Genomic DNA, 25099 nt, shown 5'->3' with positions numbered 1-25099 from the left:
CTAGCATAAAGACCCTATTATCAACTCTGTCTTTTTGCTTATAGCCCCTTTTAAAGCCTTTTCTAAAAACCTCATGAACAACCTAGTGTTTCCTGTAGCAGTTAGGAGGGAGTTTTTTTCAGGGGACAAATTGAGATGAATTCTTGTTCCTCCTCAAATTGAATGAAGAACACTGAATTCAAGTGTGGCTATCCTTTCTTGGAAATGTCCCTACCTTGAATATCTGTTGGAGAGAGACTTCGATAATTTTGGTGGAAGATGACTAGATCATTTCCAAAGATTATTCTGCAGAGACTTGACTACTAGTTGGGTGGTTGTTAGTGACTCCAAGTCCACGAATGCAAGGCTTCTCTAGAAAGTTCTGGCCTTTCTAGAACAGACCCACTGTTCACACTGTTATTATTATGACTCAGTGGCTATATGTTAAATTTGGCTATTTCCTGTTGAATACTTACTACCTTATGATCATTTTGCTATGCACTTTCATTTATTATCTCATTTATTACTCTGAAGTAGGAGTATTGTCTCCGATTTGAAGATGAGAAAAGAAGGCTCAGAGATGTAAGGTGACCTACCCATGAATGTTCAGCCAGGAGGGTAGAATTCCAACCCAGATCATCCTGAGTTAGAGCTCATGGTGATGCCTGCCTGCCAACCACATGGAGGTAGGACCCTGCCACATGGGGAATTTTCTCTATTCCAATGACAGGCTGGCTCACATCATGTTTCTGATCTGAGAAGAAGGTCAGATACCTGTGGTGACCTCCACAGCAAGGGGTCGAGTGCTGCGGTCCCTGAGCATGCCGTGCAGGGTGATTGTGTAAGGAGTGCTGGCCCGGAGGCCTGGGATTTCCACGGAACGCAGGCTTCCAGGAACAGTGAGATTGCGAACTTCTGCCTGGTCAGCCTCCTGGACCTGAACGATAAACTGTTCGTAGGTCCCATCTTGGGTGGTCCAGTCCAGGTTGACAGCATCCCAGCTAACCTTGCTCACTGTGAGGTTTCCCAGTTCTGGAACCTTCTCTGTATAAGGACACAGAGTTGCTGAGTTACTACAAAAGGCAATTGTGTGCTGGGATTCAGGTGAGATGGCATTTTGGCTCAGGTTGAGATGAGTTGTCTGGTTAATGTTGATTAGAGATGCATGATTTACAGTAGATGTTGAGTGGGCAGTCTCTATTGGCAGGAAAACCAGATTTTTCTATTTGGCCTTTGGGAATGAAAGGTAGTTTTAGGAATTATTCACAACTTCCATTCGTTTTATATAGTTAGGGTTTTGGGGAGTCCTTTAGCTTGTTCTTAAAATGAACTCAGAGCTTTTTTATGTTTTTTTCACTTCCCAAGTCATGCTTTCCAACTTCTTAGATATCGTCACTGAAACTGGCATCGAAAGGAAAGTCACCTCTTACTTTTATACAGGGAGAGAAGGCGGAATTTTCCACGGGTTTGGCTGCCATGCTACTACCAGGATTTGGCCAAATGAGGATATATGACATTTGAGAAGAAGCAAGGATGATTCACCAGTATTTACCCAACATGGTAGGGGCCCAATCCAGTTTAGAGCAGGACAGAGCTTTGACCCTTCCTGAGCAGGAGACAACAGGAATGAAGCAAATTAGAGACTTAGTCTAGAATACCTGTCAAGACTTCAACAGACAGAGGGGTTGTGCTGAAGTCCGGAGTGACCCCACGGATGGAGATGCTATAATGAGTAGTTGGTTTGAGCCCAGTTAGGTCCACGGACCTTAGTCGCCCTGGGACTGTGAGGTTCTGGGCTGCATCTACTGTGTCCGCCTCCTGCACCTGAATGAAAAAGTGCTCATAGACTCCTTCTGGAGCTGTCCAGTTGAGCTTGAGGGCATCCAAGCCCACCTCGGCCACTGTTACCTCCCCCAGCGAGGGAGTTTCCCCTGAAGAAGGACAAAGAACTAGTTTAATGATCATATCACACACGAAGATCCAGGAAATCTTTAACAGGAGAATAAGCTTTATGTCACTTAAAAATGTATCTTTCTTTAGATCAACATGCATCATGCAGCTTCCTAAATTTTAGAAATACAGCAACAAGGGAAAGGTGTAGGAAAAGATTTGTTTTCCTATCTTATTAGGGAATTGCACTAGCCTCCAGCAGATAAGGGGATTAATTTTGTGATCTGTTTTCCTTTTCAATACAGTGTGTTAACAGCTCTTAATAGGAGTGAGCCTGTTTTTGAAGCTGAAGCTCCCCTCCACTGGGGCTGTGTGCATAGTCCCACAGGCTGGGCTCTGCACAACTCCAGAGGGCACCATACACATGGAGTGCAATATGAATGCCATCCCTAGAATTGTGCAAATCGATAGCCTCGCTTTCCATTATTAGATATCACAGCATTGTAACCTGCGGCAGAACACATCTATTCAAAAGCTACTTGAGTCTGATTATCCTTGGGCCAGTTTCCTGTAGAGAAAAAAAGAAGCTATGGGTAGAAAGGTAAGAGGTACCTGTGGAGGCTTCAGCAGAGAGTGCTGGTGTCCTATTGCCCCGAGTCACCCCGAAGATGGTGACCCTGTAAGGGGTGGCGGCCTTGAGGCCCGGGATGTCCACAGACCTGAGGCTGCCGGGCACCGTAAGGTTCTGGACCACCTCCACCTTGTTAGCCTCCTGCACCTGAATGACAAAGTGCTCATGGGTCTGGTCATCCACGGTCCAGGTGAGCCTGAGGCCATCCCAGCCGACCTCAGTCACGGTGAAGTTTCGCAGTTCAGGGGCTTGGTCTGAATAATGACAGAAGTGGGGTCAGTTAAACCATTCCTCAAAACATGTTCATTCTGAGAATCCAGAAATGGCAAACCTGTTGCCAGCGCAAGAAGGCTGTCAGAGCCTGTGTAATGTACCTTGCTCACTCGATCCCCTGGCATTGCTGTCCCCATTAAAACACCACCAACAACAAAAAAATCAATATACTCGTTTTACCATCATATGTATGAGATTGTCTTTCAGAAATGGTATTTTCTTATTGACAGGTGTCCGGTAGATTTAGGAAACTTTGTAGGTCTATGTTAGTGGTGACCTGGTTTCCATTTCCAGTTTAAGAGGTGCCTCTCGTCCTGAGGAGGGGCCCTCAGACATTCTTGTGGTCTTGGTCTGAGCTTTTCAGCCTTCTGGATTTTGACACAGTTTGCATCTCCTGGATTCCCTTCCTTTCCATGCCTCCTCAATCTCTAGCAGGTCTATTTTCCAGCTTCTTGATATTGGGACTTTGTCAATGTCCAGGGTTCAAATCAATTTGCTCAAACCATTTTAGTAAAGATCATAGATAAACTAACACAGTACAAGTAAGGCAGAACTAAGGAAGGCCATGGATTTAAATATTTGTCCCTTACTGGATAGAAAGAAAGACTCAGTCCTGGGGCAAAAAAAAAAAAAAAAAAAAAAAAAAAAAGAGCTTACTAAGCTTAATTTAATTGAATACACCATTTCTACTCTGCTACAGAACACATAAAATACGGTAACAACTCTGCTGTAAAGGGGTGGTGGTGGATAATTTGCCCATGGCTGAGGTTAAGTGGACTTGGCATAACCTAGGAAGAAAGGATTTTCTCAGGAAATGGATCCTATGAACAAGAGAGTAGGAACTGCCTGTAGCTCACTGAAAAGAACAAATTAGTTTCCTGTGTATGTCTAACATTGCTATGCATTTCAAATGAGCCTGCTATGTCCTTTAAAACAAGGTTCAAACTTGAAAATCTTAGCTCACAATTCGATTGAGGTTATCCTTTGATAATGGAGAGCTTTTCTTTTCTAGAATCTGTTTGATCTAGACTTTTCCAAGTTCTGGGGAATATTCTTCCTAATTGTTTCATATTGGCAAATCTTATACTCCTTCAAATCTTGTTTGACCTAGAAGAGGGGTCAGCAAACTACAAACTGAGGACCAAATCTGGACTGCCTCCTGTCTTGGTAGACAGCAAGCTAACAATGGTTTTCATATTTCTAAATGCTTAAAATAAAATCAAAAGAAGAATATTTCATGACTGATGAAAATTAAATGAAATTTAGATTTTGGTGGGCATAAATAACATTTTATTGGAACACAACCATGCTTGTTCATTTACTCGTTGTTGACGGCTGCTTTTGTGTTCAACTGCAGAGGTGAATAGCAGGCCACAGAGACTATGTAGCCCGTGAAGTCTAAACTGATTACTTTCAGGCCCTTTACGGAAAGTGTTTGCCTACCCCAATCTTGAACCACCATCTATGGGCTCCTCAGTTCTCTCAGATTCGTGTTCGGGGGCTCACACCTAATGCCCCCTAGCAGTTCTTAATTGTAAAAGTGTGGTCTTTATGAGAAAGAGAGGACAAAGTGATAACTCTAGTTTGGGGAAGAGATCAACCATCCTTAAACCCACTGGTCCTTGTAAGCCCAGGACAGTGCTCCCAGATATAACAAATATATCCTTGAACTTGAGTTTTAAGCATAACTGTACTCAGGAGTATATGCCAGGGTCCTCATGCATAAAAGAGATGCAGGACAAAAGCAAATCTGAGCAAAACTGTAAGGTCAACAAAATCAATCTTTACACCCCTAATACTCCCCTTGTTATCCTACTTTCCTCTCTTTGTTCCTCCTGCTGTTAAAAACTGCTTGCCAAGAGCTTAACTGACTTGACAGTTTATCCCTTAGTGTGATTGAGTCACTCTTTTTTCCTCTCCATTTACCTATCTTCTTTTTCCCTGCCATATTGATTTATCTCTCATAACATGAAAGGTATTTTTTTTCGCGATAGAAATTTCAGGCACCAATTTGCAAGAGATGTGGGTAAGTCACCTAACTGCAGAAGGAAAGAGGTGGTTATGGATTGCCTGTGAAGCTGAGAGAGTATGGATGGATAGGAAGAGGAGGAGACAGGTATTGGTAAGTGTCTCCTTCCGATGAGAGTCATCTTTCCTCTTTGAATCAGCTTTTTGTTATCACTGATACTATGTATACAATGACGCTCACATCCTTTTTCGTCTGTCCATAAATTTGATAGCATTACTGTCACATAATATCATATTGTTTAATGAATAGTAATGGTTATGGTGTAACAGTTATGGTGATGACATTTCCACCACTTTTTTTGCTTTGTTGTGTTTTGGTTTTGGTGGGCAATTCAAGAAAAGGAATCAGTTTATTAGTTAAAGTGGAAATGCTGTGTTGTGGTCATGTATGTAGTGGATACTTGGTACCCCACTCAGACCCCTTCACCAAGATGGTACCTCTACTTCCCAGCTGCTGGGAGAGCTGGTTGCTAAAGTTGACCTTTGCCCTGTTCTCTAGAGAATTGTTCTTGGCTGAACAGGAGCCGTCTCCTCCAGATGATGTCCCCCTGTCCCCACCTTTTGGGGGTATATAAGGCCAGCCCCTTTGCCTCTAGGTGGAACCAACTCTGTGGGGCGGTGTGAGTTCCAGACCTCCCCTAGAATGAGCCAGACCTTTGTTTGGCTTCTTCCCTGGCCCCATCCTGGTTCTTGCACCACACTTTTCCTAAGAGCATTCACCCATTAAATCACTTCCAAAAGAATCCTCATCTTACACTCTGCTTTTAGGGACTCCAACCCAAGACAGCATCTATTCCTCCCCACAAAAAGCAAAGAGTGTTCCCCCAATGCATGGTCTTAAAAACAAAAAAAAATTCAACATAACAAACGCTTGAATCTTGCCAACTTCATTGCAGAAATTAGTAGTTTAATAGAGAATAGGTAAATTCTATGTTAGATCAATCATGTTTACACACACCAACACCACACTGCAGACACACACAAACCTTGAACAACACTCCAGAGGAGTACAATATCCTTCGGGCCCATGGCTCTTATATGCCAGTTATATGCTGATGACTCCCACAGTCATATCCCCAACTCTGAACTCGAGTGCAAGACTTATTTATCCAAAAGCCTATTAGCTGTCATCACTTGGATGTCTAATAGACATCTCAAACTCAACATATCAAGGTCTGAACCTTCATTTTTCCCCTTAAACTTGATCCTTTCCTGGGGTTCCCTGTCTTAATAAACGGCACCAGTATTTATCCAGTTCAAGTTCTTTGGAGACATTGTTGAATCTTCTTTTTCTTTTATCCCCACCTCCAACAACCACCATCAAATCCAAAAGTGAATCCTCTTGGCTCTACCTTCAAGATAGAGTTCTACTTCAGAAACTTCTCATTTCCTCCAGGGCTACCATCCTTTTCCAAGCTACCACCATTCCTGATCTGAACTACGCAACAGCCTCCTAACTGATTTGCTGCTCCCACTGTTGCCCCCTTAGAGCCTAATTTCCAGAGGAATCCTGGCAAAATATCTCTTCGCTGTTCTCAGCCCTCCAATGGCTTGATATCACACTTAGAATTAAAAACAAACAAACGAAAACAAAAATCAACAACAAAAAATCCAAAAAAAATACACTCTCTCTCTCTCTATTTAGCTATCTACCTTGATCTAATCATCTATCTATCCATCTATCTAATCATCTATCTATCATGATATCTTATATCTCTCCCACAAAAAAAATACATGCTCCATGCAGGCAGGGACTTTGTTTTGCTCACTACTGTACTCCCAACTCTTACAGCAGGTGCTTCATAAAAATGTATGGAATGAGTGAATCAAAGAGCACCAATTTTTCATCATTGCAGAGCCCTGATATGTACCAGGCTAAACTACTCTATCTATAACTACACACAAGGTCAGAAACAGATAATAAACATTTTTATGGCCTTAAAACATGTCTTCTACTTATTGGTCTTTCAACACAAGAACAATTCAATGACACCTAGTATATAAATTCTGAAAATCCCAATACTAGTGAAAACTTTTGCAAGTTTATAAGATAACAAAGAAATGGTGGAATGATTGATTAAATAAATGCTAGTTGGACAAGTAAAAGGTGAAACTTCCAGGAATAAAATCAGTAGACAAATTAAAGAGAGAGGGATAAAAGTTAAGAGAAGAGGAGGAATAACATGAATAAAAATACAGCAGACAAAAGTCCAGGTGGAGACCAAGAGACCCCACATAAATGCTGAATACACATTTCAAGTGTAAATGACACACTTGTGGGTTTACTGCCCCAGAGGCCAAGTGTTTCCAATGTATAGTTCCAGAATGAATTTCTTGGCATTTCTTTATGAAAAGGCCGTTGTCTTTATCTTACAGCTGTGCACCGGAATCTACCCTAGGAACAATGTCAGTGGGCCTGGGAAATTGGAGTTTCAAAATCCCATTTCTGTGCTCATGGTGGGTGCAAACAGTGCTGGCCTGGAGGAATCTCTGGCAGTGCCAACTTGAAATCTTTAGATTCCCACCATCTTGTAGACAGTAGTTATGTCTCACGGCTGGGTGAGAGTCCCCAGTGCCTGCTTGTTCAGGAATCCACTTTCAGTGCTCAGTCATGGGTGAAAGAGGGATCTTCCTGAAGGAGGGTGATGTCCAAGAGCAAGCGTGACTTCTCCAAAGGGTAGATTAAATTGCTTTGATCTCATTTTGTAAAAATAAGTTGAATGAAATTAAAAGACTTTCCTGCCTTGGGAACCTTCAAGAATGAAGCCAAAGACCCTTAGCATGATATTCACAACCCTGCAGCTATCCCTGAGGACACTTCCAGCTCTTGACCCTGCCATTCTCCACTCTGTCCAACAGCAGGATTGTACAGTGTGCGTTTCAGGAAAATCAAGTTTCTTATGCTTCTGAGAGTTGCAATGTTGTTTCCCCTGTTGGAAATTTTCTTCCCCCTTCTCCAGTTGCCCAACTCCTTTTCTTTTTATAGCACTCAGACAAGTACCAACTCTTCCAAAAGCCCTCTCTTATGCCCTTTATTCCCTTTGCTTGGGTCTGGGATGGGACGTGCATCTGTGCTCTGTAGCTAGTGACCTTCCCTCTAACACAGACTATTTAAATCTGTATGGTTCTGGTTCTCTCTCTTTCTTCCTCTCTTTTTCTCATTGCAGCGTGCATCATTCCTTGAGTGGAGAGCTGTGTCTTTCTGTTCTACATACCAATATTGTCTGACCCATAGTAGGTGCTAAATAAAATTTTGTGGGCTGGATAAACATTTGAATACATTTCAGTTTGTTCTACAAGGAAATACAAATCGGAAATCAGACTAGAATATTCTCTATTGCTTATAGCATGGTTTAACAAATTATATCTTTCTGCTTCCAAAATTCTTGAGAATTATTTGGGATGTCGCTATTGAGTCTTATGCTGGTTTGGAAAGATGTTTCATTGGTCTTGTGTTTCTACATTTCCTCCCTGGTTTATGTTTCCTTACTGCTCTCAGCAAATTCATGACCTTCACCTCAAACAGGGTGTGGGTGACCTTATCAGAATACAAATACAGAGAGGGAGAGAGGGAGGGAGAGAGAGACAGAGACAGACAGAGAGAGAGACAGAGAGAGACAGAGACAGAGAAAAGAAGGAAGAAAGGAAGGAAGGAACAGAGAAATCATCCTTATTGACATGAGACCAATGTGCCAAGCATATCTCCCCCATTTCCTGCCTTCCTTCTTCCTTCCTTCCTTCCTTCCTTCTATCCAGATTAAGCCTAATTGAAGACTTTCCAGGGGGAATGCCTTCCCCTTAGTCTTTAGGGGGAGAGAGTTTGAGCTATTAAAGTGATGTTAATGTAGATGAATGGAAAAGATGAGATGTTTCTAAGGAAATGCTCACTCTGGGGTAGTTGGGGCCACCAGATGCTCCTGCAGCACCTATCATGTTCAAGGCCCTGGAGATGCAGCAGTGGATGAAGGAGAGAGTCCTAACCTTCTGGTCCATAGTAGGAGGCAGGCCACAGATAAATAAACCAACAACTGAATAGTATCAGGTCCAATAAGTGTCACGGGGAACACTAATGTAACGAAGGGGTAGATCAGGGTGGGGTGCCATTTTAGGTGGCCAGGGAAATCCTCTCCTTTGAGATTGTATCTGAATAGAAACTGAATGAAACAAGGGAGCATGCTGTGTGAAGAACTGGGGAAAGAGTGGTATCCAACAGGAACAGCACGTGCAGCGGCCCTGAGGTGGAGAGAGGCTTGGAATGCTTGAGGGTCAGTGAGAAGGTCAGGGTGATCACAGCGAAACGAGCAAGGGCACGAGTGGTGGCCAGATTCTGTAGTGCCTTAGAGGCCATGGTAGGGTCTTTGGGTCTCATTTTAGGAGTGATGGGAAGCCAGGGTAGGAACACTTTAAATATGGGTTAGCTTCAAGGAAAAGGCTTGCACTTTGGCTCAATTCCATGGCTATAGCCCTGGAATTCCCTGGGAATGTGGCTTTGAAATCACCAGTTCCCCACTTTCTCTGGAAAGCCCACAGATGATGAGTTGCCCCTTGCAGACTTCCACAATTAAGAGTCTGGTGGTACAGAGCAGAAAGTGCCTTTCTTCTGAGGATTCCACCTATAACCATTTGATCTTTCAGGACCACAGCCATGTGGTCCAATCATCCAAAGTCTCCCATCCCCCCTTCCCCCATCCTTTCTTTTTCCTATACGTCTTCCCAGGCTAGGTACTTTGACTTCTACTTCTTTTACGTATTCTTTGACACAGTTCTGTTCACCTTTTAAGTCTCTGCCAACAGCTCTTCCCATTTTAAGCCTTTCCTCATGTACAGAAGGCAGATGCTGTGCTTCCTCCTGTGCTCCCACCACACTCTCTGCATCCCCAATTACTAGCTAGTGATGTGTGTGCTGCTTTTTGTCTGTCTGTCTACTAGACAGTGAGTTCCTTGGAAGCAGGGACCTGTCTTAATTGTTCTAGTATTTCTAGAACTTAGCACAGGGCATGGTTACAGAATTTGAGTGAATTCAGGAGAGGGAAATAAATGTCCGCCTCATTTTTAATAGAATACAATTGCTCTGTGGAGAAAGCCAAAGGCAGAAATATTCTGAAGACAGTGGGGAAGAGCCAAACAAAAGGTTAGTACAATCTTCCTATACTAAAGAATATAAATATACAGCTTGATTTCTTCGAAACAGCATTAAGAAGTCATGGCAAGGGAAATGAAACCACTGAGCCCTTGGGATATCAACCGCTCTGAGTCAGAGGCAAAGTAATTCCAGGCTGTGGTTCATTAGGAAGATTTCATCTAGCTGAGCTGCTGAGGTCTGGGGCTTCCCCACTGGAGAAAGGAGATAATATAGCTATAAGCAGAGGGTAAAATGATCGAGGGGAGATAGGAAACTCTCTTTGACATAACATTTGTCAGACTCAGGGAAAGTTAAAGACAAGAGAGAGATACAGAGAGAGAGAGAGGGAGAGACAGAGGCTTTCCCTTTTTCATATTTCTGATTCATTTGTTGTCCTTTGACATCTTATAACAAGCTTATGCTTACAAAGCTGAAATATTCAAATATTTACCATAGATTTATTTTTTCTTTATTCTCATCTGCCCCTATTCCCATGATTATACTACCTTTCTGGAGCACCTTGACAATCATCTCATGGCTGAAAGTGGGAACAGTCTGTGCACAGAGTCTCTAAAATTTTCCACCTGGACTCACTTTAGACTCCCTGGCAGACTTCCCTCTTTTCCTACCACATATCCCTTCTCCCACTCTTCCTTACAAACAACCACAATTTTATATGAGCAGCAACATGCTCAACCAGAAGGCCATGTTTCCCAGCCTCACTTATAGACAGGAGTGGTCAATAAAATGCAAGTAGAAATCATTCATGAAGTTTCCAGAAAGACTCATCTAGGAGGCAGTTCTTTTGGCTTGGGTTCTTCTTCATGCTGCCTAGGCACAGATGAGAAGGCTGTGCTATAGCAGCAATGTTGGGGCATTGAGGTGACTTTGAAAATGAATGGAAGCCAAGGACTAAGAACAGTGGAAAAGAAAGATACAAGGATCCTGAGTCCCTGTTAATTTGGAACTAACACACCATCTCTGAACCACCTAAAACTAGATTTATTTTATGAGAGAAGAAAGCAACCTCTGTCTTACTTAAGTGACAGCTATTTAAGATCTCTGTTATAGGCAGTTGAAGGTTTTGTAAATGACAAAGATTTCTCAAGGCGTTTCCAAATATGACCATTGTTATAACTCCTTTTCTGTCCAGTTGGAGAAACACCTCTGTCATGACACCTTCACTGGCTGCTCCTGATTTGCCTTTTCACTCCCTTTCGTTGATTGGATTCTATCTCACATTCTGAGTATCTATTCTTCCCCAAAACTGTAAGCTGGAGCACATGAGTAATGTAGCTATGCTTATTATGTCACCCACTTTTTCGTCAAGTATTAGCAGAGTTCAAGCATGCAGTGGGTGCTCAACAAACACTTACTAATTACATTGAAAGTAAAGACTTTGACTGATTAAACCCTGAAGATGTAACATTTTCCACCTATACCTCTTAAATATTGGGGGACAAAATAAAATGTGCACATCTTTTTTTTTCATGAAGGAAGAACATTTTTCTCTGATTGTTTTTTCAATTATAGCATTTAAATAATTTAGCCTCTTAGGAAACATGGCAGTAGATGCCAAGAATACGATGATTGGGCTAGAAGAGACGTGGGAGGTCAGGATTAAGCTGTTGTCTTGGAAATATGGGGCTCAAACCTTAATGCCTAAGAGAAAATAGAAAAGGAGAAAAGTATCATGGAAGACTCAAAGGATCCTGTGTAGCTTTCCAGTGGTAACCTTAGAAGAAAGGAAAAGACCTGGAATAAAAATATTTAATGGGAAATAACCAAATAATTAGTATCAAGATATCTTGGTCATCTCTGAAAGAAATAAAATGAAAAACAAATTAATTGCTAAGCTAAAGGAGGGAAGAAAAATGGGAAACAATTTAAAAGAATCTGCAAAACATACATACAATCAAAAAATAAAAGAATTAAAGACAAACCAAACCCGGATGCTTTAAGTTCTCCTGGGACATTTGCTGAACTGGCCAACGAAAGGAAAAGTTAACACTCTGGAAAAAGAGGTAAGGGACTCTTTCAAAGTGGCTTTTAAGAGCTCCAGGAGTAGAGGAAGTAGCATGCCTTCCCATCTGGCTTTGGAGGGAGCTCAGAGGCAGGACTTACCGGTGGACGCCTTCACGTGGGCGGGTTTGCTCTTGTGTCTGCCTTTCTCTGCTCTTAGGAGGATGGTGTACACCTGCCCAGGTGCCAGGCCCCGCAGAACGTAGGAGGTGGTGTCTTTGGGAAGCTGCTTCTCCATCGGCTGACCCGAGGGGAGGCTGTAGTTGAGGCGGTAATGGTCAAACTTGGCCAGGGGCGCTCTCCAGAGCAAGGTCAGGCTGTTGTCTGTCATTTTTGAAACCCGAAGGTCCTTGGGCGCATCCATGTCTGGGAGGAAAACAGAGACGCACACTGCTCAGGCTGAGAGGCAGGGATGTTTCTGGACTAAGAGTCAGCTGGTACTGGGCTGCAGCCCTCGGTCTGCTGTTGAGGGGCTGTGTGACATTAGACAGTTAACCCGAGTCTCGGTTTTCACCTTTGCAAAACGGGTCCAAGTATACATTAGCTCTCAGGAGTTTGGGGAGATTAAAAATAAATATAGCGGTGCATTAGTACCTTGGGAAGCTACCTGGCAATGAAAAGGAAAGAACTAGTGTTGCAAGAAACAATGTGAATGATCTCAAGGGAATTATGCCACATGAAAAAAAGCCACTCTCCAAAGGCTATGTCCTGTATGATTCCATTTATGTAACATTCTCAAAATGACCAAATTCTAGAGATGATGAAAAGATGAGTGGTTGCCTGACATTAGGGATGAGCGGAGAGAGGGACGTGGCTGTATCTATAAAAGGTAGCATGAAGGATCCTTATGATGGAACTGTCCCATGTCTTAACTGTGGTAGTGGTTAAATGAATTTACTCATGGGATAAAGTTGCATTGAACTAAATGCACAACACAAATGAGTGCTTGTAAAACTGGCAAAATCAGAATAAGATTGATGGATTGGATGAAACTCAGTTTCCTGGTTTTGATATTTACTTTTGTTACCTGAGATGCTACTGCTGGGGGAAACAGGGAGAAGGGCATAGGGGAGCTCCCCGTATTATTTTTCACAACCGCAAGTGAATCTGCAGTGAACTCAAAATTAAAACTTAGGAAAGGATGATACATGCACGTGCCCAGTAGTGGATCTCGTATGATCTGAAATCTCAGTGGAACGTGGTTTATGCCTCTTTACACACCAGCTCCCCTTTTCTCACAGTACCTGGTAGAGGGTTGGTGGAGAGGCAAGGGGAGGGGCTATCTCATTCATGTGCAGATTTTCTGGAAAACAACTTGAAGAAAGAGTCCTTGCCTCAAATCATGTTGCCCTATCACCATCCTCATCCTGAGGTTTGAGCTACAGGCTGCAAAGTTAAGAGCCCAGACTGACAAGGAGGCAGAAGCTGGTTAAACTCTGGTTCTGCCACTTACAATATGCTTCCTAACAGGAAGCTCCCCAGATCTGTTTTGATTAGGCGATGATTTGTAAAAAAATAAAATAAAATAAAAAAATAAAAAAATTATGGATTTCTTCTAAAGACAGTTTCCAATTTTTCTTTTAAAAATATTCCCTTGACCTGCTTCCCACATGGCGAGAGGAACATCAGCATCATTTAAATGATCAGAGCTTGCTCTGGTCCTTCTGCACTTCCAGACTTTCCCAGACTTCTTTTTCTTTTAAAGTAGGTTTTCCTGCCTCCTTGGCCCTGTGTTGTCTGTCTAATGCACCTACCAGCTCTTGGTGGTGCAAATCCAAGTGACCCCTCACCTGTGGCCGCATTGATGGTCGCCGGGTTGCTCTCCTTGTCCTCCTTCACAGCAGACACTCCAATCCCATACTCAGTTCCCGGCCTCAAACCTAAGGGAGAATGCACAGGTGGGCTTACAGCCTGAAACTGGACACAATCCCAAAGTCCATAAAAGTGGCCCTACACTGGTTCTTGGGAGGCTATGATTTCTCAATGTCCAGAATGTTTCACAGACCAACTCTCAGCATCCAAGTGATAGGAATTGCTGGAAGGTGGACATATCACTTTCTATGAGCGTTTCAAAATGGGGACCTGTGGGAGCCCCTCCATGGGGCTGGCTGGATCAGGGATGCAGCACTCACCTGTGAGTGTGGTTTTGGTTGTGGCTTGTTGGCTCTTTGGGATGTCAACCTCTGCATGGTCACCTCCAGAGATGGGTGCATACTTAATTCTGTAGCTGTCAATGGCTGCCTTGCCATTTCTCCACTCTAGGGTGATGCTGTTGTCTGTCTGGGAGATGCGCCTGAGATTCCTGGGAGCATCCAGCCCTGTTTGGGAGACAGAGAACATTCGGATGAAAACACCAGGCACTAGGAGAGCAGGAGTCTTTGACAGTTTAACCTGAAATATGGAAGGTGCCTGCCCTTGGAGAGAGATCAAAAAATCACCTCTCTGCCTGAGGGTTAACACTCAGATCTAAACAAGCAGCACATAATTGGTGCTTTTCCCCATTATTAGTGTATGCACCACTGCAGTTATTCATATTTTCCTCCAGTTTTGTGCCTAAAAAACACTACACAGAAACTAGCAGATAAGCTCCATGAGGATAAGAACTGGTCTGTTGTGTTCATCACTTTTTTTCTAATAACTCACCCAGTGCTTACTAAGCAATGAAAAAATACCAATTGAATGAACGATTGAAACTTCAGTGCTTTTAAAATAATAGCATTGGCTAAGATATTCAGAGGAGCCCTTGTCATTCATCTTTTCCATATATTGTATTTTATTATTGAAATATTTATTTGATTTTTATTTTTTCCAGAATCTTTGTTAGAGAACATTAGACCCAGCATCCGCTACATATTCCCTGCAAAAAATGTGTGCTTTGGAAGGTTATCTGGAGTATTTTTGATTTGAAAAAGTAATCCATCAATTGCTACAACATTTTAAAAATCCAATTTAAGAGAATGAAAATCCCCCCACTGTTTTTCCTACTGTAAAATGAGCTTGGAAGACACCCCAGCCTGGCAACCTTTCCTTCGCCGTTGCTCTGTTACCTGTCGTGAAGATCTCCTTGGCTGGGTTGCTGGACATGTCGCCCCTGCGGGAGATGAGGGCCACCTCGTACTCAGTGTCTGGCCTCAGGTTCCCGATGCTGTACTGGTTCTCGTCGGGTGTGAGGTCGACAGTGGTGCGGTCGCCCGGCGCGCCTTTGACCCCATAGGAGAGCTCGATGCTGTCGATCTCGGCCAGGGGCTTGAACCAGGTGATGAGGGCAGTGGTGTCAGTGACATCTTTCACCTCAGTTTGGCTGGGGGCATCCAAGCCTGTGATGGGCAGAGGACAAGGGTGGTTGCAGAGATCGGGGCTCGTGCCTGCAGCTGAGCAGACAGACGACTCTGCAGCCACGGCCCTTTTCACATGCATTCAGTTGATGTCTATTGACTCCTGAAAACTTTCTGAGTTTCAGTTTAAAATATAGGTAGAGATAGTGACAGCTACCTCTTAGGAATTTGTTTGGTTTTGATTTTGCGCTTTCAAATATTAAAGGAGATAAGGCTTGCAAAGCCTCTAGCATTGTGCTTGGCATATGATAGTTGCAGAATAAATGACTATTGCGTTGTTGCAATTATTACTATTCTCATAAGTTGAAGAAACATGCTTACACACCACTGCAATTGAAAAATTTGATTTTGTCTCTCAGAGTTTTAATTAGGCAAAACTCCCTGGATGTTTGATTACTTCTCTAGCTCACCATCAGAATTACGGAGTGAGGCAGTGACTGTCTCAGTAGTGTATGGAAAGTTATTTTTGATTAAAAGAATTGAGGCAAATTCTCAATATCCAAGCCTGGCCTATCTTCGCAGCCTCATCTTGGCCTCTTTCCTTGCCCCATTACTTGCCCCCTGCCCACCCACCCTGGGACATCACACTCCAACAGCTGCTCAGGGCCCTGGGACACACCATGCTGTTTCCTGCTCTCTGCACTTTCTGTCTCTTTGTTCTCCCTGTTCTAAAAATCGCCTCTTCATCCATCAAAATCTCCTGTACATGACACCTCCTATGAGAAGCCTTCTTCAACCCTGCTGCAATCAGGCAAACACATATGTCCTCCCTGCTGCTGCTTCTGTCCTTAAAGAACATTTTAATACTGTATGTTTCTTACTCTTCTGTAGCAGATCTACATTTCAAATCTGTTTAATGAGGTAACTCATTTTTGGGGGCAGAAATCTTAGGCCCTTCATAATCCGCAGTATAGAGCCAGACACATACTAGGGATTCAGTAAATATTGCTTTCTGTTTGTAAAAATAGTTAAGTTTGTGTTTTCAGCATTGGTTGAGTAAACAATACCAGATGAAAGGAATTTGGCTTTATACAGGGAAGAAAAAGAAGGAATAATTCATAGCTGACTGTGATAAAGCTGTGGAGTCTATTTTTTGAAGTCTGAGTGTTGCTACAACAGCCCCGACTAAAAATGCACAATGAAAATGATTCTTCAAATCAACAGTGAATTTGCCTGTGCTATATCTTCTTCTTCCAGCTGCCGGCAAGCACCCAAACCACGCTTATTTCTTTCTTTAACACTCCTTTCATTAAGAAAACTGAGAGTCAGCCAAGGACACTGATCTGCCCTGAGTTTGGGACTCTTGAGAAGAGGGGGTGAGCATTTACGCTGTGCACGGTGTTTTGTCATTATGTCTTAACCCTGTGATGAACCCACAAGGAAGATTACATAAACCCATTTTCCAGCTGTTGTACCTGAGGCTTAAAGAAATAAATTTGCCCAAGCTGATGGTTAGTTGTGTGGATTTCTAACTCAGGAGTGTTTGGCTTCAAAGCCCATGCTCTTTCCCTGTATGTGATGGTGCCTCTTGAAAATATGCATGTGTCAAAATGGTTATAATACAACCTCCATGAAGAGACCAGAGGGAAGGGGGAGATACTGTTTTGGCACCAAAAGTTTAAGGTCATTTAAACCTGGGGAAAAAAACAGGTATATCAGCAAAATAAACAGGGAAATATCTGCCCCTTAATGTTGATATTTATATGATTATGGAACTCAAATGTTGGGATGTTTGTCCTGCAATAAGAAGAAAATAAAGCAGCCAATCTCCAAATTTAGATTAAAAAAGAAAAGAGGCAGATGAAAGAAATGTCCTTTGTATTTTCAGTGTGCATTCTCTATAGTAGATATAACTGGTTGGGTGATCTTTCCTATGCCTCTCTGGTGATCTAATGATTTTTCTTGTTGGTACCTGCCCTCTACCTACCACAGAGGGATGTTGTCAAGATGATGGAAAACACTTGCTTATTAAGGAGACAATCCCTTGAATTGGCTCTGAGCTAGGCAAAAATGTGCAAATATTTAAATGCAAGATGTTCTTTCTTGTCATTAGTCAGTAGACTTAACTTTTCCGACAGTCCCTGCCAAGAAGAGTCAATTCCCAAACAGTTGGTGCATATGTTGTCTTAGGCAAGATAAAAAGGTTTTACCCAATGGCAATGCAAAATGATTTTCTTTCTTTTTTTTTTTTTTTCCCCGTCTTTTCAAAACATACTTCCTCATAGAACAACTCCAAATTCAGAATTGTTTTCCCCAAATGATCTAGCAGGGCCAAATCCTATTTTGTTCTTAAGAAGCTCTGACACCATTGGTAGTGAATGGGATTTTATTTAGGTTCCTGTTGATCACATGGGAGCAATATTCTGCATAAACCAGAGCCTAGTCAATCCTAGCGGTGATGGGGTTAAAGTTATAAAACTAGTCCCTGGCTTAAAGACGTGACCCTGACACTATCAGTCATATGATGTTAGTTAAATAGACTTGACTTCTCTGTCTCAGTTTCTACTTTTCAAAAATAATGACATTAATATTTGCCCTGATTCTTTCAGAGGTCTACTGCTAAGATTAAAAGATTAAATTAGAGGACATAGTAGATGGTGATTTTAATTATTTTGCTTCTTGTATCCATACCCCTTTGAATTATGACTTTCACTTCCTTTCATTAAAAGATGAAAAATTCAGATTTTTTTCCTCCTAAATGATCTAGCAGGGCCAAATCCTATTTGTTCTTAAGAAGCTCTGAGGCCAGTCTACTGGAAGCTAAGAGACAACCCCAGCTGAGGTCATCACAGGCCAAAAAGCCCCCAGCCCACAAAGATACATACGTGAACCCAGTCATGACCAGAAAAATTGTCCAGTTAACCCTAGCCCAAAGTCACTAATCTGCAGAATTATTTTAAGCCACTAAGTTTAGGGCTTGTTTGTTACACAGCAAAAGCTAATTAATACAAGAGGGCACTTTACCAACCGGGAGGTGCTGTGAGGCATAATCAACTCTACCATTGGATCAGTGGCACTAAAGGTGATACTCACGGGTAGTTGTCACCTTCTTCAGGCCGGGGCCACGGGTATTGTTTTTCACAATGTGCAGAGATATTTCATACTCTTGTCCTGGAGCTAGACCAGTTTGCCGGTACGAGGTCTCTGGCCTCCTCAGACTTTTGGTGATCTCTCCCTCATCTTCTTTGTTCTGAAAATAGGGACATCTTGATAAGACTTACAGAAAGCGCCAACCTTTACATTCCTGTGATTCATTCATTCTGCATTTTTTCATTCCTCCTTTTCCTACATCCATTTGTTAAGCACTTACTATGAACCAGATCAGTATGTTATTTGCTGAGGATACAGAGATGAATAAAACATTTCTTGAGCTCTTTTCTGCCTCTTGAAAAACTCTCTCCTCATCCCTTTGACATCCAAGTCAAATGACAGAATGTGAGAGACAGAGGGAATTCTGAAGCCATAAGCTCAATTTCTCCTTTGAAAGATTAAGAGGCCTAAGATGGAGCAATTGGGTGACTCTTGTGCTGTCACAGAGACAGCTGGTGGCAGAGCCTGGCCTTGAACTCAAGAACCCGGTTCTCTGCTTTACGTAGAGTTTTAGGCCCAGAAAGAAGGGATGCTCAGTCTGAAATGTGTGTGGAGGCATTTTGGGACTGGGATAATTTCTTCTCTTCTTCGCCTCTGAGTTGAGGTTTGCAAGATTGTGAGGTGCGATTGGAACCTAGAGATGACTTAGTTTCTATTTATCTAGGCTTAGCCCTAAGTGTTAAATTTAAAATCAGGGCAAAAAACCAACACAGCTTAGAATATATATGCACACACAGGGTGCTAATTTTAGAGTCTTGCCCTCCACCAATCACTTAAGAAATCAAGTTGATGTGAAAACCAGCAGAGTTCTTTGAACAACCTTTTAGAACTTTCTGGTCAGAGACACCTGCTCCTTTGTGCTTCTTACCATATTGCGGAAGATGATCTCCCAGTTTTCAAAAGCAATGTCCAGAGGGTCCCATGCCACTTCTACAGATGTCTCCTTGATAGACTTGAATTTTAGGCCTTCAGGTGCAGGTAAATCTGTCAGGAATAGTACAAGTAGGAGGTGAGGTTGGGGCTGATGTGTGGCAGGGGCAACAAGGCCTTGATTTCACTATCCCAAAGAGTTGGATGCCTGCTACACTTAAGGGCTGGTAATCTGGGCTAGAAACTATTTCAGGGTTCTTCTGGGAAGGTGTCTACTGCAAGGCAGTAGGAAAATTAATATTAGGGCCACTGTATGATGAACTATTGGCAACTTCATCCTGTTCAACCTAATAAGAGACCGGGCTTTGGAATCAGACAAACTTGGGCTAGAATCTAAGTTCCACTGTTACTACTTTTCATGACATGGGGCAAGATGCAAAGTGCCCAAGCTTCAGTTTCATCACCCACAAGAATGAGAGAAGTATGCCTGCCCCTCAGGAATGTTTTGAGGACTAAGTGAGATGATCCGTGTAGAAAGTTGGGCTTGGTTCCTGATACATAATACTATTTCAAAACATAGCAGCCAAGGTTATTACCACTCAACAAGAAAAGGCCAATTTCCAGCCACAACTTGACGTTCAGATGTGCAGGCAATTGAACTAATGTTGGACTCTTAATGGAATAACTTGCATGCTAATGTTTCCTTTTTTTCTTTTTTTTTAAAAAAATAGCTAGTGAGCTCCACGGAAAGGTAGTAGAGTTGAGTAGTTAAGGAAATGAACTCTGCAACCAGACTTGGGTTCAAATCCCATCTCCACCACTTACTAGCCATGTTGTGATTTGGGCTGAGGTGCATTTTATCCCTTCTGGGTCTCAGTTTTCCCATCTGTAAATGAGGTTGACAATAGCACTGAACTTATAGGGTTGTAGTGAGGATTAAATGAACTAGTATATGCAGAGTACTCAAAACAAAGTCTGATGCAGAGTAAACACTTGTTAAGTATTACCTGTAATAATTCTCTGTGGCAGAAAGATACAGGCAAGCAAGGAGGGAGATTTTGTTGCAAATGAGTTTCTTGAAGAAAATATTCAATGGGTTTATTTGAATTCTCGACACTTCCTAATTGATTTGATTATCAAATGACAACCACAGGTGTGTGGGGGCAAAGCTGAGGAAAGAACCCACGGGGAAGGGTCACAGTGGGGGAGCCGCGGGCCGAGGGGCTTCCGCTCACTCACAAGTGGCCACCCTGGCGCTGACAGGAATGCTCTTCTTGTTCTCCAGGATGGCGAACACGCGGATGAAGTACTCCACGCCAGGCTCCAGCTCCCGGATGGTGGTGGACGTCTGGTCTCCGGGCACGCGGAACTGCATCTCCAGGCCGTCAGCGTGGGTGGGCGTGTACACGACGAGGTATTCTGTGACCCGCATTTCATTGTCCCAAGCCAGGTTGACGGTCTCTTCTGTCACTTCTGTCACGACCAGGTCTTTGGGAGGGGACACTGGCGGGAAGGAGGAAGGGTATCGCAGGTCAGTCATGTCCACCGATTTGTTTTCCCTCCCCCTCTCTCCTCCATTGCTGGCAACAAAGGCCTAAGGAGCTCTCTCTGAAACACAACTCATCAAGGACCCCCTGCTGTGACCCATCTTTAAAACCTTCAGGGGTGTCTATCTCCTTCAGGGGAAATAAAGTTCAAGGTCAGGAGTGTGGTTGCCAGTGCTCTGGGCCACCTGGCTCCTCCTCCTTCTCCACCCTTGGGTCTTAAATCAGATGAAGGACATTGGTGTAGGAAAGCGGGACCTGAGATTCCCTCCCTGCTCTGGCTTGGAGTCATCGGTGGGCTGGAAGGGGATTTAGGGCTCGTGTGGCCCAATTCTTGCATTTTCTAGGTGGAAGACCAGCAAGGCGGAGGGACTTGGCAAGTCACTTACCTCATCAAGTCTGGAACTCACATCTCCTCCCTGCTAGCCTAGTGTTCTTTCCAATCAAGGTTTCCTGCCTTGGCCACACTAAACACAGAGCCATTTATTTATTCCTAACTACCAATAGCTTTAATCAAAGCAGAAATTCTCAATTATGACCGTTCCATATATGGGTGGATGAGTGAAGTACAAAGAAGACCCTTATTAAACATGATCATTTTCGCTCTTTATTATGCTTGCATTCAACAATGTTTACTGAGCCCTTACTATAAACCAGGCCTTGTGCTAACTGCTGGGGATAGCACACCTCTGAGGAGCTCACAGGCCTTGGGTTAGAAGACAGTAAATATAAAATGATTTCAAGAGATGAGTCTGCCTGCTAGAGAGTAAGCATTTAGCTGAGAATACTTTCCAAACATTTTGCCTCATGTAAACTCACTGTCCCATTCCATTTTACTGAAATTTTATTTCCATCCAAATAGGCGGGTTTAGTTTACTAGCAGTTCAATATTAGTGGAGAGTTGATGTTTGGCAAAGGGAAGTTATCATTTCATCTACCTCGTGCTTGGCACTGGATAGTGCAGATGAGTTAGGCAGGCTCAGATTCCCCAGCCATTGTGACTTAGTTGCTGCATGTCCCTGGGACAATTACATAACCTCTCTAAGTTGCAGAGCCCGCAAACAGAGTCCTGTAACAGGTGAATGACCAGGGCCCCTCAAAGAGTCAGTGTGTGTGTTTGAGAGAGTGTGTGTGAATGTGAGAGTGTGTGTGTGAATGTCTGTGAGTATATGTGAGCATGTACAGAAGTGTATAGTGTGTGTGTGTGAAAGAATATATGTGTGGGTGTATGTGTATGAGTTTTGAGCATGTGTGGGGGTGGGAGTGCATATGAGTGTGAGTGTGTGAGCCTGTGTGTGTGAGCATGTGTGTAATGTAACCATCGCTCTCCAACCCATACCCAGCTTGCAAGGACTCTTGGCCATTGCCATGCTGCTCTGCGCCCTGGCACTCACCGTCGGAGCAGTCTTCCCCGGCATGGCCTTCCCTGCAGATGCAGCGGCCGGCCACGCACTGGCCTAACTGGCTGCAGTCATTGGGGCAGGAGAGCTGCCCACAGTCCAGGCCGGTAAAGCCCTCGTGGCAGACACACTGGCCATCCACGCAGCGGCCCCGGCCATTGCAGTCATTGGGACACCTTCTCTCCCTGCAGTCTTTGCCCGTGAAGCCTTCATGGCACACGCACTGCCCGTTCACGCAGTCGCCCTGGCGGTGGCAGTCGTTCAGACAGGACAACTCTGCACAGTCGGGGCCCGTGAAACCGTCCTCACACACGCACTGCCCGTCCACGCAGCGGCCCCGGCGGCTACAGTCCTTGGGGCATCGCAGGTCCCGGCAGTCTTCGCCTGTGTACCCGTCATCACACACACACATGCCGTTCACGCAGTGGCCGTGCTGGTGACAGTCACTGGGGCAGCTCATGTCACTGCAGTCATAGCCCGTGAAGCCACGCTCGCACAGGCACTTCCCCTGGATGCAGCGGCCCCGGTTGTTACAGTCGCTCGGGCAGCGCTGCTGGCCGCAGTCCTCCCCGGTGTAACCCTCGTCACACACGCACTGCCCGTTGACACAGCGGCCGTGGCCGTGGCAGTCGTTAGGGCATCGGAGCTCCCTGCAGTCGGGTCCCGCGAAGCCATCGTCACACTCGCACTGCCCGTCGATGCAGCGGCCGTGGTTGTGACAATCAGCAGGACACCTCTTTTCACTGCAGTCCACCCCGGTGAAGCCTTCGTCACACACGCACTGCCCCTCGTTGCAGCGCCCTTGGCCGTGGCAGGCGTTGGGGCAGGTGAGCTGGCCGCAGTCCTCTCCCGTGAAGCCTTTCTCGCAGTGGCAGGTCCCGTTGATGCAGCGGCCCCGGTCGAAGCAGTCCTTGGGGCAGATGAGCTCGCCGCAGTCTTCGCCAGTGAAGCCCTCGTCGCACACGCACTCGTTCTCCACGCACCGCCCGCGGTTGTAGCAGTTGTTGAGGCAGAGGGGCTCGTTGCAGTCATCGCCCGCGAAGCCGTCCTGGCACACGCACCGTCCGTCCACACACTTGCCGTGCTCCTGGCTGCAGGGCACCGGGCACACCTCATGGCTGCAGTCGGCCCCCGTGTAGCCTTCGAAACAGACGCACACCCCGTTCACGCACTTGCCCTGGTCATTGCAGTCGCTTGGACAGGCCAGCTGGCTGCAGTCCTCGCCCGTGAAGCCTGAGTCACAGACACACTGGCCGTCGATGCACTGGCCTCGCAGGTGGCAGCTGCTGGGACAGTCGGGCTCTGAGCAGTTGGGGCCTTTCCAGCCGGGTTCACAAATGCAGCCGCATCCTTCGGTGCTGAAGTTGCCCCGGCCACTGCAGAAGGGCCTCGTGTCCAGGCGGCCTGCAGACAGAGAGAATGGAGGCTCGTATCTGCCCATGAAACCCAGATTCAAATTCAGCCACAGGGTGTTAGGATCCCCGGACCCCCATCTGGCTTGAAGGCCAGTTATTTAGTGTGTGGAGTCAGATCCGATTACATCAGGTAGGGATTCTTAAACTGGAATTTCAGGGGCTCTGTTTCCTCCCTGAAATGGTAGAATTATGTGCAATGATAGTGTGTATTGATGTGTGCTGGTGTGTGCAAGTGTGTTTCCACTCCCAGGAAGAGGAGCCACAGTTGTCATCAGACATTCAAGGAGTTCCATGACTCCAGAGGATTATGAACAGCTGCCTTACGGAATCTGTTACGCTGTGCTTGTATTGCTACCTCTCTGGTCCTGGCCAAGGTCAGGCACACGGAGATGCCCAGGAGACAGTGGCTGAACTGAAATAAATTCTGACTCTGACTCACTAGCTATGCTGCATTTGGGAAGGGATTTAGACTCTGGAGTGCCATTTCCTCATTGGTAAAGTGGAACCAATAGCCCTTCTTGACTGGTGTATGTGAAATTCAATGAGGACATTAAGAATTCACCACTCTGCTTGCTGTGCTTTCCTCTGTTTTCTCTTCCAGAGTGTTTTGGGTTGACCCAAGTTGGTATGTGGGTTTATGTGACCCATATATTCTAATTTCCCCAAACTGAAATGAGGCAGATAGGGAGTGGCTCTCTAATTCTGTCAGGACACCTTTCTTTTTGTCTCCCTCTCACCCCCCACTACAGAGAACACAGGTGCCTTTATCCTTTTTCCCTCTCTTATCCTGAAGGATGCAGTGGTTGGTAAGCCTGTGGAATGCACGATCAATTCTTTGAAGCCAACATATTGTCTTGGCTCAGCTCACAAGAGTCACTGGGCTGATCTTCATGGATCTCAAGGACGAGAAACAAAATACACTCCCAGTGCCTCTGCACCTAGATATAGTTGTGATTTATATGTGTTATTTCCTTTCTGATAGCAGGAAGGAAGACTCTTAATAAAAAATGTTAGTTTGAGAAGTGAGATTCTAGTTCTGGACTGTCCAACATGATAGCCACTAGCCACAGGTTGCTATTAAGCATTTGACTTGGGGCTAGTCCAGACTGAGATGTGCTGCGAGTGTAAAGCACAGAAAGACGTTAGCATACAAGAAAATAATGTAAGATAAGATAATGTTTATATTGATTCCAAGCTGGAAAGTTAGTATTTTGGTTATATCAGTTTAAGTGAAATAGATTATTAAACTTATTGCTACCTGTTCCTTTTTCCTTTTTAACTTACGGCTACTGGAGAGTTAAGATCGCATATGTTGCTCACTTTATATTTCTATTGGACAGTGCTACTCCGAACTATTATTTCAACCCACTCTTTAGAATTAATCCTACTGTGTAGGCTCCTGTCTGCATTTTGCCATAAAATTTTATGCATAAAAATTTATGCATAGAGAAAACTTTTCTGTTGTTCTAATTATTTTTATTTTTATCTTTTTTGCTTTAG

At 44.2% G+C, this 25099-nt stretch overlaps 1 protein-coding gene across 5 annotated transcripts in view; it reads right to left on the bottom strand.

Moving 5' to 3' along the window:
* The window catches only part of TNC (tenascin C), a 98876-nt gene that overhangs the window by 44266 nt on the left and 29511 nt on the right, over positions 1-25099 (bottom strand). For 3 of the 5 annotated variants that reach the window (XM_037797974.1, XM_037797970.1, XM_037797971.1), the window contains exons 3-13: positions 22179-23588; positions 20480-20743; positions 19239-19354; positions 18314-18470; positions 14993-15262; positions 14078-14263; positions 13736-13825; positions 12048-12311; positions 2482-2754; positions 1638-1910; positions 754-1023 (exon numbers count right to left, since the gene is read on the bottom strand). In XM_037797974.1, the coding sequence (XP_037653902.1) occupies positions 754-1023; positions 1638-1910; positions 2482-2754; positions 12048-12311; positions 13736-13825; positions 14078-14263; positions 14993-15262; positions 18314-18470; positions 19239-19354; positions 20480-20743; positions 22179-23588 (3573 nt within the window). The remainder of the gene's footprint in view (positions 1-753; positions 1024-1637; positions 1911-2481; positions 2755-12047; positions 12312-13735; positions 13826-14077; positions 14264-14992; positions 15263-18313; positions 18471-19238; positions 19355-20479; positions 20744-22178; positions 23589-25099) is intronic. The other 2 variants (XM_037797972.1, XM_037797973.1) reach the window with 1 other exon arrangement.

This window comes from Choloepus didactylus, chromosome 10 (genome assembly GCF_015220235.1).
Source record: "Choloepus didactylus isolate mChoDid1 chromosome 10, mChoDid1.pri, whole genome shotgun sequence".
NCBI classification, from domain to species: Eukaryota; Metazoa; Chordata; class Mammalia; order Pilosa; family Megalonychidae; genus Choloepus; species Choloepus didactylus.
Note: the sequence above shows the minus strand (reverse complement) of the source record. Positions and strands in the feature narration are given on the sequence as shown.